General features: G+C 38.1%; 1 protein-coding gene across 23 annotated transcripts in view; it reads right to left on the reverse strand.

Moving 5' to 3' along the window:
* Positions 1–12,703, reverse strand: part of LOC132659058 (lysine-specific demethylase 6A-like) — a 166,816-nt gene that overhangs the window by 9,589 nt on the left and 144,524 nt on the right. For all 23 annotated transcript variants that reach the window (XM_060408701.1, XM_060408700.1, XM_060408699.1 and 20 more), the window contains 2 exons: positions 9,995–10,136; positions 777–903 (listed from right to left, as the gene is read on the reverse strand). In XM_060408701.1, the coding sequence (XP_060264684.1) occupies positions 777–903; positions 9,995–10,136 (269 nt within the window). The remainder of the gene's footprint in view (positions 1–776; positions 904–9,994; positions 10,137–12,703) is intronic.

Consider the following 12,703-nt stretch of genomic DNA (forward strand, 5'->3'; position numbering starts at 1 on the left):
TGGTAAATGACATTGATTCCCTAATTTCTCTTTCTGATTTTTCATTGTGAGTATAGAAGAATCCAAGCAATTTCTGTGTACTGACTTTTGTCCTGTAACTTTACTATTTCATAAGTCATTGAATAATAATCTGTATATATGCCCACAGACATTATAGTTTTTACACATATTACATTTATATGTTTATAATTTGTATCCTGTAAGTAGAATATAATCTCATGTAGAACAGCTTACCACATTTTTATATCTTCACTTTTAAATCTTTGCTACAAGAAAAAAAATTAACAAATGTTTATGAAATTAAGCAGAAAAGACTTAGTAGTGCATGGCATATATATATATACCAAAATAGATTGTTGGCAACTGTGTACTTATGATAAATAGTTCCTACTTCAAAATATGAGATTATATCATCTGATAAAAAATCATCTACATAACTGCTACTGTTGGGAGATACTTCTGAGTAAACACAGAGTTAACAGAATATTATACCATTAAGAGGGGAGCTTGAGGGAGAATGGATACATGTGTATGGGTAACTGAGTCCTTTTGTTGTCTACCTGAAACTATCACAACTTGTTAATCAGTCATGCTCCAATACAAAATAAAAAGCTAAAAAAATATTATACCATCAAATGAAAATTTAATGTAATAGCTATGATATTCAATTTCAACAAAATGCATCACATGAAAAGTATATGTAAGTTTATAATTAAAAGACAAAAGAAACCAAACCCTAGAAAAACCACAAAAAAACTGTCAATAAGAACAGTTACCTCACAAATGCTACAGTAATGTGCTGGTTCATCATTTGTCCGGCCATGCCATGTAATCTCTTTTCCTGCTGTAATAAGAGCTTCCCTCAGTGTCAGACACTGCTTCAGAATTTTCATAAGACAATACCTAGTGTAGAGAGAATTATTGTGACAACTGAATACTGAGTACTCTTAGCACAAATAACAAATAACTTCAAGAATCGTGTTTCCAAGTCTAAACTGGAGGCTGAATACTTTTGATTATAATAAGGTAATAAAGTATATATTTACTCTTAGATAGTCAAAACAATCATTTACATATGACTGACTTTAAAATTTCGGATACTGTAAAATATTACTTATGGGTTATATTTTACAGTTAGTTTAATTACAGTACTAAAGATAAAAGTACTAAAATTCTTGTTTCAAATTTTAATTTGAAGGTAATCTAATGGTATCTTTGGTAATGTCTATTTTTTCCATACATTCATGCTTCTGATATTAATATAGTGACTCTTCACAAATTGTGCTAGTTTTTCCATAATTTGCTGTTACTACTCAAAATTGTGTCCTACAGCACCCATAACTGTGTATCAAAGCTCTCCTCTGAATACAGAAGTGGATGATGTAATCTGGGAAGGACAATTTAACTTTAAAAAGCACAGAACTGGTTTAGCAATGTGATGTCACAACAATGTTTGTGAACAGTATAACCCCCTAAGAGTATTAGTTTGATCAGTATCAAATTAATTTAGAGCTCTCTGATATACTGAACTGCTACTGAATCTGAGTCTGGAAGATATTATCATATTATTATATATAAACTATTATTTGAAAGAAAAGATAAAACATTAAATGTATCTACTATCCTCCTTATATTTACTGCTTCTAGTCTTTATTTCATATCCAAATGTAGAGTTACTGATAGTAAAGGCTTTATTTCCTAGTTACCTTAAATAAGACTATACCTGGCATAGAATAAGCACATAATAAATACTTGAATCCTAAGTAGGAGATGATTTATCCTTCCCAGATTCCTTACTGACAGAGCTACACACAAAACTGAGCCTAAAAGGGTGATAACACCGTGGACAGCCTACAAACCCTTCTAGCTGGCTTTGTTAACTATTCAAAGAACACTTTGTATATATATTACAAAGCTGAATCTACTACATTATCTTTTTTTTCTTAAGGATTTTATTAAAAGGAATATTCTAATTTTAATGAGTATATAAGCTGTATAAAAAGTCAACTACTATAATAAACATAATAAATTTCAACTCTCTTCAAATGTTAATTATGAACTGAAGAGTGAAGTCTTCCCTTACACTTCAACCAAATTATTTTTAAATTAAAAAAATAATACAGCTTAATGTGAAAAATACATGGAAAAATCAAGAATAAACACAGCCCTCATTACCTCTACTTTAAGCTAAAATGTACAAATGTATTATCTTCTTATGATACAACCAATGAAGAAAATTAGAAGGAAGGAAGGGAATTAGTAGTGCCAAAAAAGTTGAACAGTTCTATGAAGACCTACAAGATCTTCTGGAACTAACACCACAAAACGATGTTGTTTTCATTATAGGGAACTGAAATGCAGAAGTAGGAAGTCAAGAAACACCTAGAGTAACAGGCAAATGTGGCATTGGAGTAGAGAATGAAGCAGGGCAAAGGCTAATACAGTTCTGCCAAGAGAACGCACTGGTCACAGCAAACACCCTCTTACAACAACACGAGAGAAGACTCTACACGTGGACTTCACCAGATGGTCAACACTGAAATCAGACTGATTATATTCTTTGCAGCCAAAGATGAAGAAGCTATATACAATTAGCAAAAACAAGACCAGGAGCTGACTGTGGCTCAGATCGTGAACTCCTTATTGCCAAATTTAGACTGAAACTGAAGAAAGTGGAGAAAACCACTAGACCATTCAGGTATGACCTAAATCAAATCCCTCTGACTATACAGTGGAGAAGACAATGGCACCCCACTCCAGTACTCTTGCCTGGAAAATTCCATGGGTGGAGGAGCCTAGAAGGCTGCAGTCCATGGCGTTGCTAAGAGTCGGATACAACTGGGCGACTTCACTTTCACTTTTCACTTTCATGCACTGGAGAAGGAAATGGCACCCCACTCCAGTGTTCCTGCCTGGAAAATCCCAGACACGGGGGAGCCTGGTGGGGTGCCATCTATGGGATCGCACAAAGTCAGACACAACTGAAGTGACTTAGCAGCAGCAGCATACAGTAGAATTGAGAAATAGATTTAAGGGACTAGACCTGACAGATAGAGTACCTGATGAACTATGGACAGAGGTTCGTGACACTGTACCGGAGACAGGGATCAAGACCATTTACAAGAAAAAGAAATGCAAAAAAGCAAAATGGTTGTCTGAGGAGACCTTACAAATAGCTGTGAAAGGAAGAAAGGCGAAAAGCAAAGGGGAAAAGGAAAGATATACCCATTTGAATGCAGAGTTCCAAATAGTAAGAAGAGATGAGAAAGCCTTCCTCAGTGATCAGTGCAAAGAAATAGAGGAAAACAATACAATGGGAAAGACCAGAGATTGCTTCAAGAAAATCAGAGATATCAAGGGAACATCTCATGCAAAGATGGGCTCAATAAAGGACAGAAATGCTATGGTCCTAACAGAAGCAGAAGATATTAAGAAGAGGTGACAAATATACACGGTAGAACTGTACAAAAAAGATCTTCATGACCCAGATAATCATGATGGAGTGATCACTCACCTAGAGCCAGACATCCTGGAATGTGAAGTCAAGTGGGCCTTAGGAGGCATCACTACAAATAAAGCTAGTGGAGGTGATGGATTTCCAGTTGAGCTATTTCAAATCCTAAAAGATGATGCTATGAAAGTGCTGCACTCAATATACCAGCAAATTTGGAAAACTCAGCAGCAGCCACAGGACTGGAAAAGGTCAGTTTTCATTCCAATCCCAAAGAAAGGCAATGCCAAAGAATGCTCAAACTACCACACAATGGCACTCATCTCACACGCTAGTAAAGTGATGCTCAAAATTGTCCAAGCCAGGCTTTAGTAACAGATGTAATGTGAACCTTCAGATGTTCAAGCTGATTTTAGAAAAGGCAGAGGAGCCAGAGGTCAAATTGCCAACATCTGTTGGATCATGAAAAAAGCAAGAGAGTTCCAGAAAAACATCTATTTCTGCTTTACTGACTATGCCAAAGCCTTTGATGTATGGATCACAATAAACTGTGGAAAATTCTTCGAGGGATGGGAACCCTGATCTGTCTCTTGAGATACCTGTATGCAAGTCAGGAAGCAACAGTTAGAACTGGACATCGAACAACAGATTGGTTCCAAATATGAAAATGAGTACGTCAAGGTTGTATATCGTCACCCTGCGTATTTAACTTGTATGTAGAGTACATCATGAGAAATGCTGGGCTGGAAGAAGCATAAGGTGGAATCAAGATTGCCAGGCGAAATATGAATAAGCTCAGACATGCAGATGACACCGCCCTTATGGCAGAAAGTGAAGAAGTAGTAAAGAGCCTCCTAATGAAAGTGAAAGAGGAGAGTGAAAATGTTAGCTTAAAGCTCAACATTCAGAATACTAAGATCATGGCATCCGCTCCCATCACTTCATGGCAAATAGATGGGAAAACAGTGGAAATGGTGGCTGGCTTTATTATTCAGGGTTCCAAAATCACTGCAGATTGTTTTTGCACCCATCAAATTAAAAGATGCTTACTCCTTGGAAAGAAAGTTACGACCAACCTAGACAGCATATTAAAAAGCAGTGACATTACTTTGTCAACAAAGTTCCGTCTAGTCAAGGTTTTTCCAGTGGTCATGTATTGATGTGAGAATTGGACTATAAAGAAAGCTGAGTGATGAAGAATTGATGCGTTTGAACTGTGGTGTTGGAGAAGACTCTTGAGAGTCCCTTGGACTGCAAGGAGATCCCTCCAGTCCATCCTAAAGATCAGTCCTGGGTGTTCATTGGAAGGACTGACGTTGAAGCTGAAACTCCAATATTCTGGGCACCTGATGTGAAAAGCTGACTCATATGAAAAGACCTTGATGCTGGGAAAGACTGAAGGCAGGAGGAGAAATAGACTCAAGAGGATAAGATGGTTGGACGGCATCAACATGGACATAAGATGGTTGGATGGCATCACTATGGACATGGCTTTGGGTGGACTCTGGGAGTTGGAGATGGATAGAGAGGCCTGGCATGATGTGGTTCATGGGAAATCAGTAAGTCAGACACGACTGTGAGACTGAACTGAGACTGAGATCACAACCGATAAATGAGAAAATTCCTCCTCATGGAAGAAAAATTGTGGTGTTTGCATTTCAAATATTGAGAGAAAACCTGACAAACTGGAGGACTCTAGACAATATTGAGAATAATGAAGGTAGAGAATGAAAATGTTAAAAGTGAGAGAGGTTTTAAGTTTATGACCAAATGAGAGATGTTTTAAGTTTACGACCAAGAAGTAAGAAAACTACAAGATGATAACCAGCTTTTCTTCATTACTTTTTCTCTCTTATCTCACTATTCAGTTTGTATGTAAACTCTTGAGTTCAATCTTCACAACAGTATGTTGTATAATCTTTTTCTACTTCCATTGCTACAATCACAATCCAAGTTAGCTAGCTGGATTTCTTCAACTGTCTGTTTTCTTTTATTTTCATCATCCATTCCCAATCTTTACACCCAAAGTAATAAACAGATTCACACTTTAAAGCTGTAAAAAAAAATCTCTTTCCCTTCTTCTATAACACATGGAATTACTATCTAAACTACTTAACACTGCCTACAAGAACCCTTGTAGGCTTCCTTAGTGGCTCAGCAATAAAGATTCCTGCCAGTGCAGGAGACATTGGTTCTATTCCTGGGTCTGGAAGATCTGGAGATAGAAATAGCAATCCATTCCAGTATTCTTGCCTGGAGAATCCCATGGACAGAGGAGCCTGGTGGGCTAACGTTCATGGGGTGGCAAAGAATCAGACGTGATTGAGCAACTAAACAACAAATACATCTATAATTCTGTACCTTAGCATTTTTCTGAGTTCATTGCCACAGATAATTCCTTTCCTCTGTACTGCTACAGCCATTTCTGTCCCATAAGCACATCTACCGGGAGCCAGCACAGGGAATCCCGCCCATGACAAAGGTCATGAGGAAGAGGCTTGACAGGCCCAAGACAAGTCAGATCTCAAGGGGTCCTCTGCCCGAGCATCTACCCCAAAACCAAATTCTGTCTGTTTACTGTTAGCTATACTATAGTCTTCTGACGTTAACGGGGGGCTATACCCGACCAACTTTCTCTAAAGAAAATTAACTTAGAGCTCTAGTTAATAAGTCTCCTGGGCATAATGAGTGTTTCAATCCAAAAACCCCTCTAATGGCTTTCTAGCCTGCCTGACAGGTTTATCTGGATTCTTATAGCTACGCATGTGATTGTTTACAGCCTCCCAACCTGGAGAGGCATAGGAAGCTTAAAACATCCTAGGAATGTAGGGGCTTCCGAGAAGTCAAACTCTCTAGAACAGAACTGATTAAGGGTTTCATTGTTGAGCCAATACTTGCTGCCAAGATTTCATATTTTTATTTGTTGATACAGTTGGTATGTAGAAAAAACAGGTAGTAGCCCTGGCATTAGCAACATCAGATCTTTGAGTTAAGTACTTTCTTTGTTATAACCCACTGCAACTTTGTTCTATAGGGATTTAACTTTAGTGCTTTGAGGGTGATGCAGATTAAAGAAAAACACTTCAGGGGAAATGAGATTAACATTCATTAAGGAAGAGAGCCATAAAGTGTTAACAGGCCTCTTGGCCAGAAGATAATGTAAATCATCTGAGAGCTTTTGTATATGGAAAGATATGCAGAAAGAAAGCCTGCCATCCATAAGGGTCAAGACTGCTGCCCCTTCATGACTCTGCATCTTCCATTATGTAAAACTTAGGGTATATAAGCACTTTTTGAAAATAAAGTTATCGGGTTTTTGCACAAGCTTGGCCTCCTCCCTGTCAACTCTCTTTCTCCCTCTCCCTCCTTCTCTTTTCAGGCTGATCCCCTGGAACACAGAGGCTCACCTTGTCTACTTATTTGCCTGGGCTTCTAAGACCCACACGAGAGGGAGCCAAAGATAGGGCACCCTCCGCTATTCAAGTGGGTGCCTGTGGCCTATGCAGCCGGTGCAACTTTCTTGAGACTTTATTAGCTTTCCATGTCAACCAAAGAATACCAGACTATTTTCTCCTCTATTTTTTCACTATATTATTCTTCCCTAATCTCTCTTTAAATCTCTAATTAATCTCTCTTTAATCACCAACTCCATCCCCGCTTCAAATTACTGTGGATCCACCAGGGCTGGACCCCGGCACACATCAGTTGTTTTTTTTAAGGCTTTCACCCCTTGCTTTTCTTCTAGTTCTCTTTTTTATGATTCTTGTCCATTATAGAAACCATGCTGTCATAAACCACTTGAACAAAAGTAGCATTCTCCATGACCTTAACCAAAAAACAAATTTGTAAAAATGTACTTTACACACATTACTTAATCATAACTTATTTATCTGTTTCAGAATTTGTTTATCTAGGTCACCCCGCTTATTTCACTTATATACAGAGTACATCATGAGAAATGCTGGGCTGGAAGAAACACAAGCTGGAATCAAGATTCCCGGGAGAAATATCAATAACAACACCACCCTTATGGCAGAAGTGAAGAGGAACTAAAAAGCCTCTTGATGAAAGTGAAAGAGGAGAGTAGAAAAGTTGGCTTGTTGAGCTTCAAGCCAACATTCAGAAAATGAAGATCATGGCATCTGGTCCCATCACTTCATGGGAAATAGATGGGGAAACAGTGTCAGACTTTATTTTTTGGGCTCCTAAATCACTGCAGATGGTGGCTGCAGCCATGAAATTAAAAGACGCTAATTCCTTGGAAGAAAAGTTATGACCAACCTAGATAGCATATTCAAAAGCAGAGACTTTACTTTGCCTACTAAGGTCCGTCTAGTCAAGGCTATGGTTTTTCCAGTGGTCATGTATGGATGTGAGAGTTGGACTGTGAAGAAAGCTGAGCGCTGAAGAATTGATGCTTTTGAATTGTGGTGTTGGAGAAGACTCTTGAGAGTCCCTTGGACTGTAAGGAGATCTAACCAGTCCATTCTGAAGGAGATCAGTCCTGGGATTTCTTTGGAAGGAATGATGTTTAAGCTGAAACTCCAGTACTTTGGCCACCTCATGAGAAGAGTTGACTCATTGGAAAAGACTCTGATGCTGGGAGGGATTGGGGGCAGGAGGAGAAGGGGACGACTAAGGATGAGATGGCTGGATGGCATCACCGTTGATGGATGTGAGTTTGAGTGAACTCTGGGAGTTGGTGATGGTCAGGGAGGCCTGGTGTGCTGATTCAGGGGTCACAAAGAGTTGGACATGATTGAGTGACTGAACTGAACTGAACTGAACTAGATTAAATCACTCAAAGAGACTGTTTTTTACATTCCACAGTATCTACTTTATTGCCAAGAATATGGTGAAGAATAGAGTTTGTGGTTCTCAAATATTTGATGAATGGGATTCATTCTGCCTAAAACCTAAAGAAAACACAGGGCAAAAAGAGACAAATGGAACATCTGGATCAGCCTATACTTATTTTCATGAATTGGAGTTAATGGTCATATTGAAGTTACCAAATGACCATACATAATTATGGATCTATAATATGAATTACTGCCTTAGTTCAAAATTTGAATGATGGATAGTCTTTCAAACTTTTCTAATTTTAAATCTCAAACATAAAGAAAATGGAATGAGTCTATAAGTAAAATAGTGCATACCCTTACTGAACAATTTTGTTTGGGTATATTTGTTAGAAGAAAATTTTGAAAATAAATTAAAAATTAGCACTATATCTCAAGATACTAGTTTGTGAGACTAACTAGACTATCTAGTCTAAGATTTAGTACACTAAATCTTTGTCTACCATTCACAAACACACAGAAGTAGTGAAAGGACTTGAAAAGAACAACAGAAAATTGTAATTTACATATTTAGCCTATAATTTCCAATAGTCATTTGGTGATGGCATGAGGGGAGAGGAAGTGAAAGAAAAACACATAAACTGAAGTTTGGAGAAACAGTGGTAACTGGCTCGTTCTGAAAAAATGTACCAAAGGACTCCAAAAACATGATTCCATTCTATACTAACACAATAAACCAAGTAAATTTTCTGCTTTTGTGAGGTTTTTGTTGTGCATGTCAATTCTCTGATTTTGTTAACTTATGTTTATAATATATGCTAGTTTGTTAAGTGGGCAAAAGCATTAGGTCTAAAAAAACAATGCATATACATTAATTAAAAATGACCTATTGCAAAAAAAAAAACGCAATTACAAACCATCACCTCAACCTTCAGCAAGTCAAAAGCTTCTTACAACAGTAACATAAAGGATCACTAATCATAGCTCACTACCAGAAATATACCAATAAAGAAAAATCTGAAATACTGTGAGAATTAGCAAAATTATACATGAGAAGAAAGTGGGCAGGAAAGAAATGGTGCTGACACTTGTTCAATACTGCTTTGCCACAAATCAATTTGTAAAATACACAGAATTTGCAAACTGCAGTCAGGTAAACAGCAATAAGATGATGTACGCCTATATTCTAAATACATCTACAAAAGAAAGGCAACAGAAACCTAAGATAACAAATGAGCAATTAGTAGACTACATATACATACATATATACTTAAACTGTTAATCTATTAAATTTACAAATGGATCAAGAAGGGGATAATTTGATTATAGTAGGAAACTAGTTAAGACTGTTTAAAATGATAATTTCTTTATGAGATATTTATAATAATCTCACCCTCTGTCCTTCAGACAGCCTTCCACTATTAAAACTAAAGGGGTCCCAGGACATCAGTTTGGTCAAAGGTTAAGAAAACGGACACATGTATGAGTTTTCTAGTAAAGAATCATGTATGCCTTCAATATTCTCTATGCCACAATAACTGGCATATTTCAAAAGATGTGAAGTATTTTTTAACATGTGAGCATTAAGATTCTGGGGCAACTTAATCATCTGATATCAACTGACATAAATCTTCAGGAGAAAAACATTCATTAGATAACTTTATCATATTCCCTGTCCTCTATTTTCTCTCTACCACAAGCATCCAAAAAAAGAACTACAGCAACTTTGGAAAGGACTTACTTAATCATTTCAAAAAGCTTGGGATCTGAAACTTTGATGTTTCGTGCCATATTCCAGGAGAGATGAACCATGGGTACTAATGACTTTACACTTTGCAATTTGTTCCACTCATACCGTTCCACTGCCAATTTATACTGGCTGGCTAGGATGGAGAAAAAAATTTAAGTTAAAAATGAAAGTAACAAAATATATTAACATAATCATTATCACCACTCAGGTCATCATTTTAATGGTAATTCTGAAAAACTAAAAACACTAAAATATGGTTCTCATAAAAATTACAGTTAAAAATTGCCATTAAAGAACACTTCTTCAATTGCTTCAGTTTAGTTCAGTTCAGTCGCTCAGTCATGTCCGACTCTGTGACCCCATGAATCACAGCACGCCAGGCCTCCCTGTCCATCACCAACTCCTGGAGTTCACTCAGATTCATGTCCTTTGAATCAGTGATGCCATCCAGCCATCTCATCCTTTGCTGTACCCTTCTCCTCCTGCCCCCAATCCCTCCCAGCATCTGAGTCTTTTCCAATGAGTCAACTCTTCCCATGAGGTGGCCAAAGTACTAGAGTTTCAGCTTTAGCATCATTCCTTCCAAAGAAATCCCAGGGTTGATTTCCCTCAGAAAGGACTGGTTGGATCTCCTTGCAGTCCAAGGGACTCTCAAGAGTCTTCTCCAACACCACAATTCAAAAGCATCAATTCTTGGGCGCTCAGCCTTCTTCATAGTCCAACTCTCACATCCATACTTGACTATTGCAAAAACCATAGCCTTGACTAGACGGACCTTAGTAGGCAAAGCAAAGTCTCTGCTTTTGAATATGCTATTTAGGCTGGTCATTACTTTTTTTCCAAGGAATAAGTATCTTTTAATTTCATGGCTGCAGTCACCATCTGCAGTGACTTTGGAGCCCCCCAAAATGAAGTGTGACACTGTTTCCACTGCTTCCCCATCTATTTCCCATGAAGTGATGGGACCAGATGCCATTATCTTCGTTTTCTGAATGTTGAGATTTAAGCCAACTTTTTTATTCTCCTCTTTCACTTTCATCAAGAGGCTTTTTAGTTCCTCTTGACTTTCTGCCATAAGGGTGGTGTCATCTGCGTATCTGAGGTTATTGATATTTCTCCCGGCAAACTTGATTCCAGCTTGTGTTTCTTCCAGTCCAGTGTTTCTCATGATGTACTCTGCATATAAGTTAAATAGCAGGGTGACAATATACAGCCTTGAAGCACTCCTTTTCCTTTTTGGAACCAGTCTGTTGTTCCATGTCCAGTTCTAACTGTTGCTTCCTGACCTGCAGACAGATTTCTCAAGAGGCAGGTCAGGTGGTCTGGTATTCCCATCTCTTTCAGAATTGTCCACAGTTTATCGTGATCCACACAGTCAAAGGCTTTGGCATAGTTAAGAAAGCAGAAGATGTTTTTCTGGAACTCTCTTGACTTTTCCATGATCCAGTGGATGTTGGCAATTTGATCTCTGGCTCCTCTGCCTTTTCTAAAACCAGCTTGAACATCAGCAAGTTCACGGTTCACGTATTGCTGAAGCCTGGCTTGGAGAATTTTGAGTATTACTTTATTAGCATGTGAGATGAGTACAATTGTGCGGTAGTTTGAGCATTCTTTGGCATTGCCTTTCTTTGGGATTGGAATGAAAACTGACCTTTTCGAGTCCTGTGGCCACTGCTGAGTTTTCCAAATTTGTTGGCATATTGAGTGCAGCACTTTCACAGCATCATCTTTTAGGATTTGAAATAGCTCAACTGGAAATCCATCACCTCCGCTAGGCTTTGTTCATAGTGATGCTTTCTAAGGACCACTTGACTTCACATTCTAGGATGTCTGGCTCTAGATGAGTGATCACACCATCGTGATTATCCGGGTGTGAAGATCTTTTTTGTACAGTTCTTCTGTGTATTCTTGCCACCTCTTCTTAATATCTTCTGCTTCTGTTAGGTCCATAGCATTTCTGTCGTTTATCTAGCCCATCTTTGCATGAAATGTTCCCTTGTTATCGCTAATCTTCTTGAAGAGATCTCTAGTCTTTCCTATTCTTTCTTTTACTCTATTTCTTTATATTGATCCCTGAAGAAGGCTTTCTTATCTTTTCTTGCTATTCTTTGGAACTCTGCATTCAGATGCTTATATCTTTCCTTTTCTCCTTTGCTTTTCGCTTCTTTTCTTTTCATAGCTATTTGTAAGGCCTCCCCAGACAGCCATTTCACTTTTTTGCATTTCTTTTCCATGGGGATGGTCTTGATCCCTGTCTCCTGTACAATGTCATGAACCTCATTCCACAGTTCATCACGCACTCTGTCTACCAGATCTAAGCCCTTATATCTATTTCTCACTTCCACTGTATAATCATAACGGATTTGATTTAGGTCATACCTGAATAGTCTAGCAGTTTTCCCTACTTTCTTCAATTTGAGTCTGAATTTGGTAATAAGGAGTTCATGATCTGAGCCACAGTCAGCTCCTGGTCTTGTTTTTCTTGACTGTATTGAGCTTCTCCATCTTTGGCTGCAAAGAATATAGTAAATCTGATTTCGGTGTTGACCGTCTGGTGATGTCCATGTGTAGAGTCCTGTGTTGTTGGAAGAGGGTGTTTGCTATGACCAGTGCATTTTCTTGGCAAAACTCTGTTAGTCTTTGCCCTGCTTCATTCCGCATTCCATGGCCAAGTTTGCCAGTTACTCCAGGTGTTTCATG

Source organism: Ovis aries, chromosome Y, assembly GCF_016772045.2.
Source record: "Ovis aries strain OAR_USU_Benz2616 breed Rambouillet chromosome Y, ARS-UI_Ramb_v3.0, whole genome shotgun sequence".
NCBI classification, from domain to species: Eukaryota; Metazoa; Chordata; class Mammalia; order Artiodactyla; family Bovidae; genus Ovis; species Ovis aries.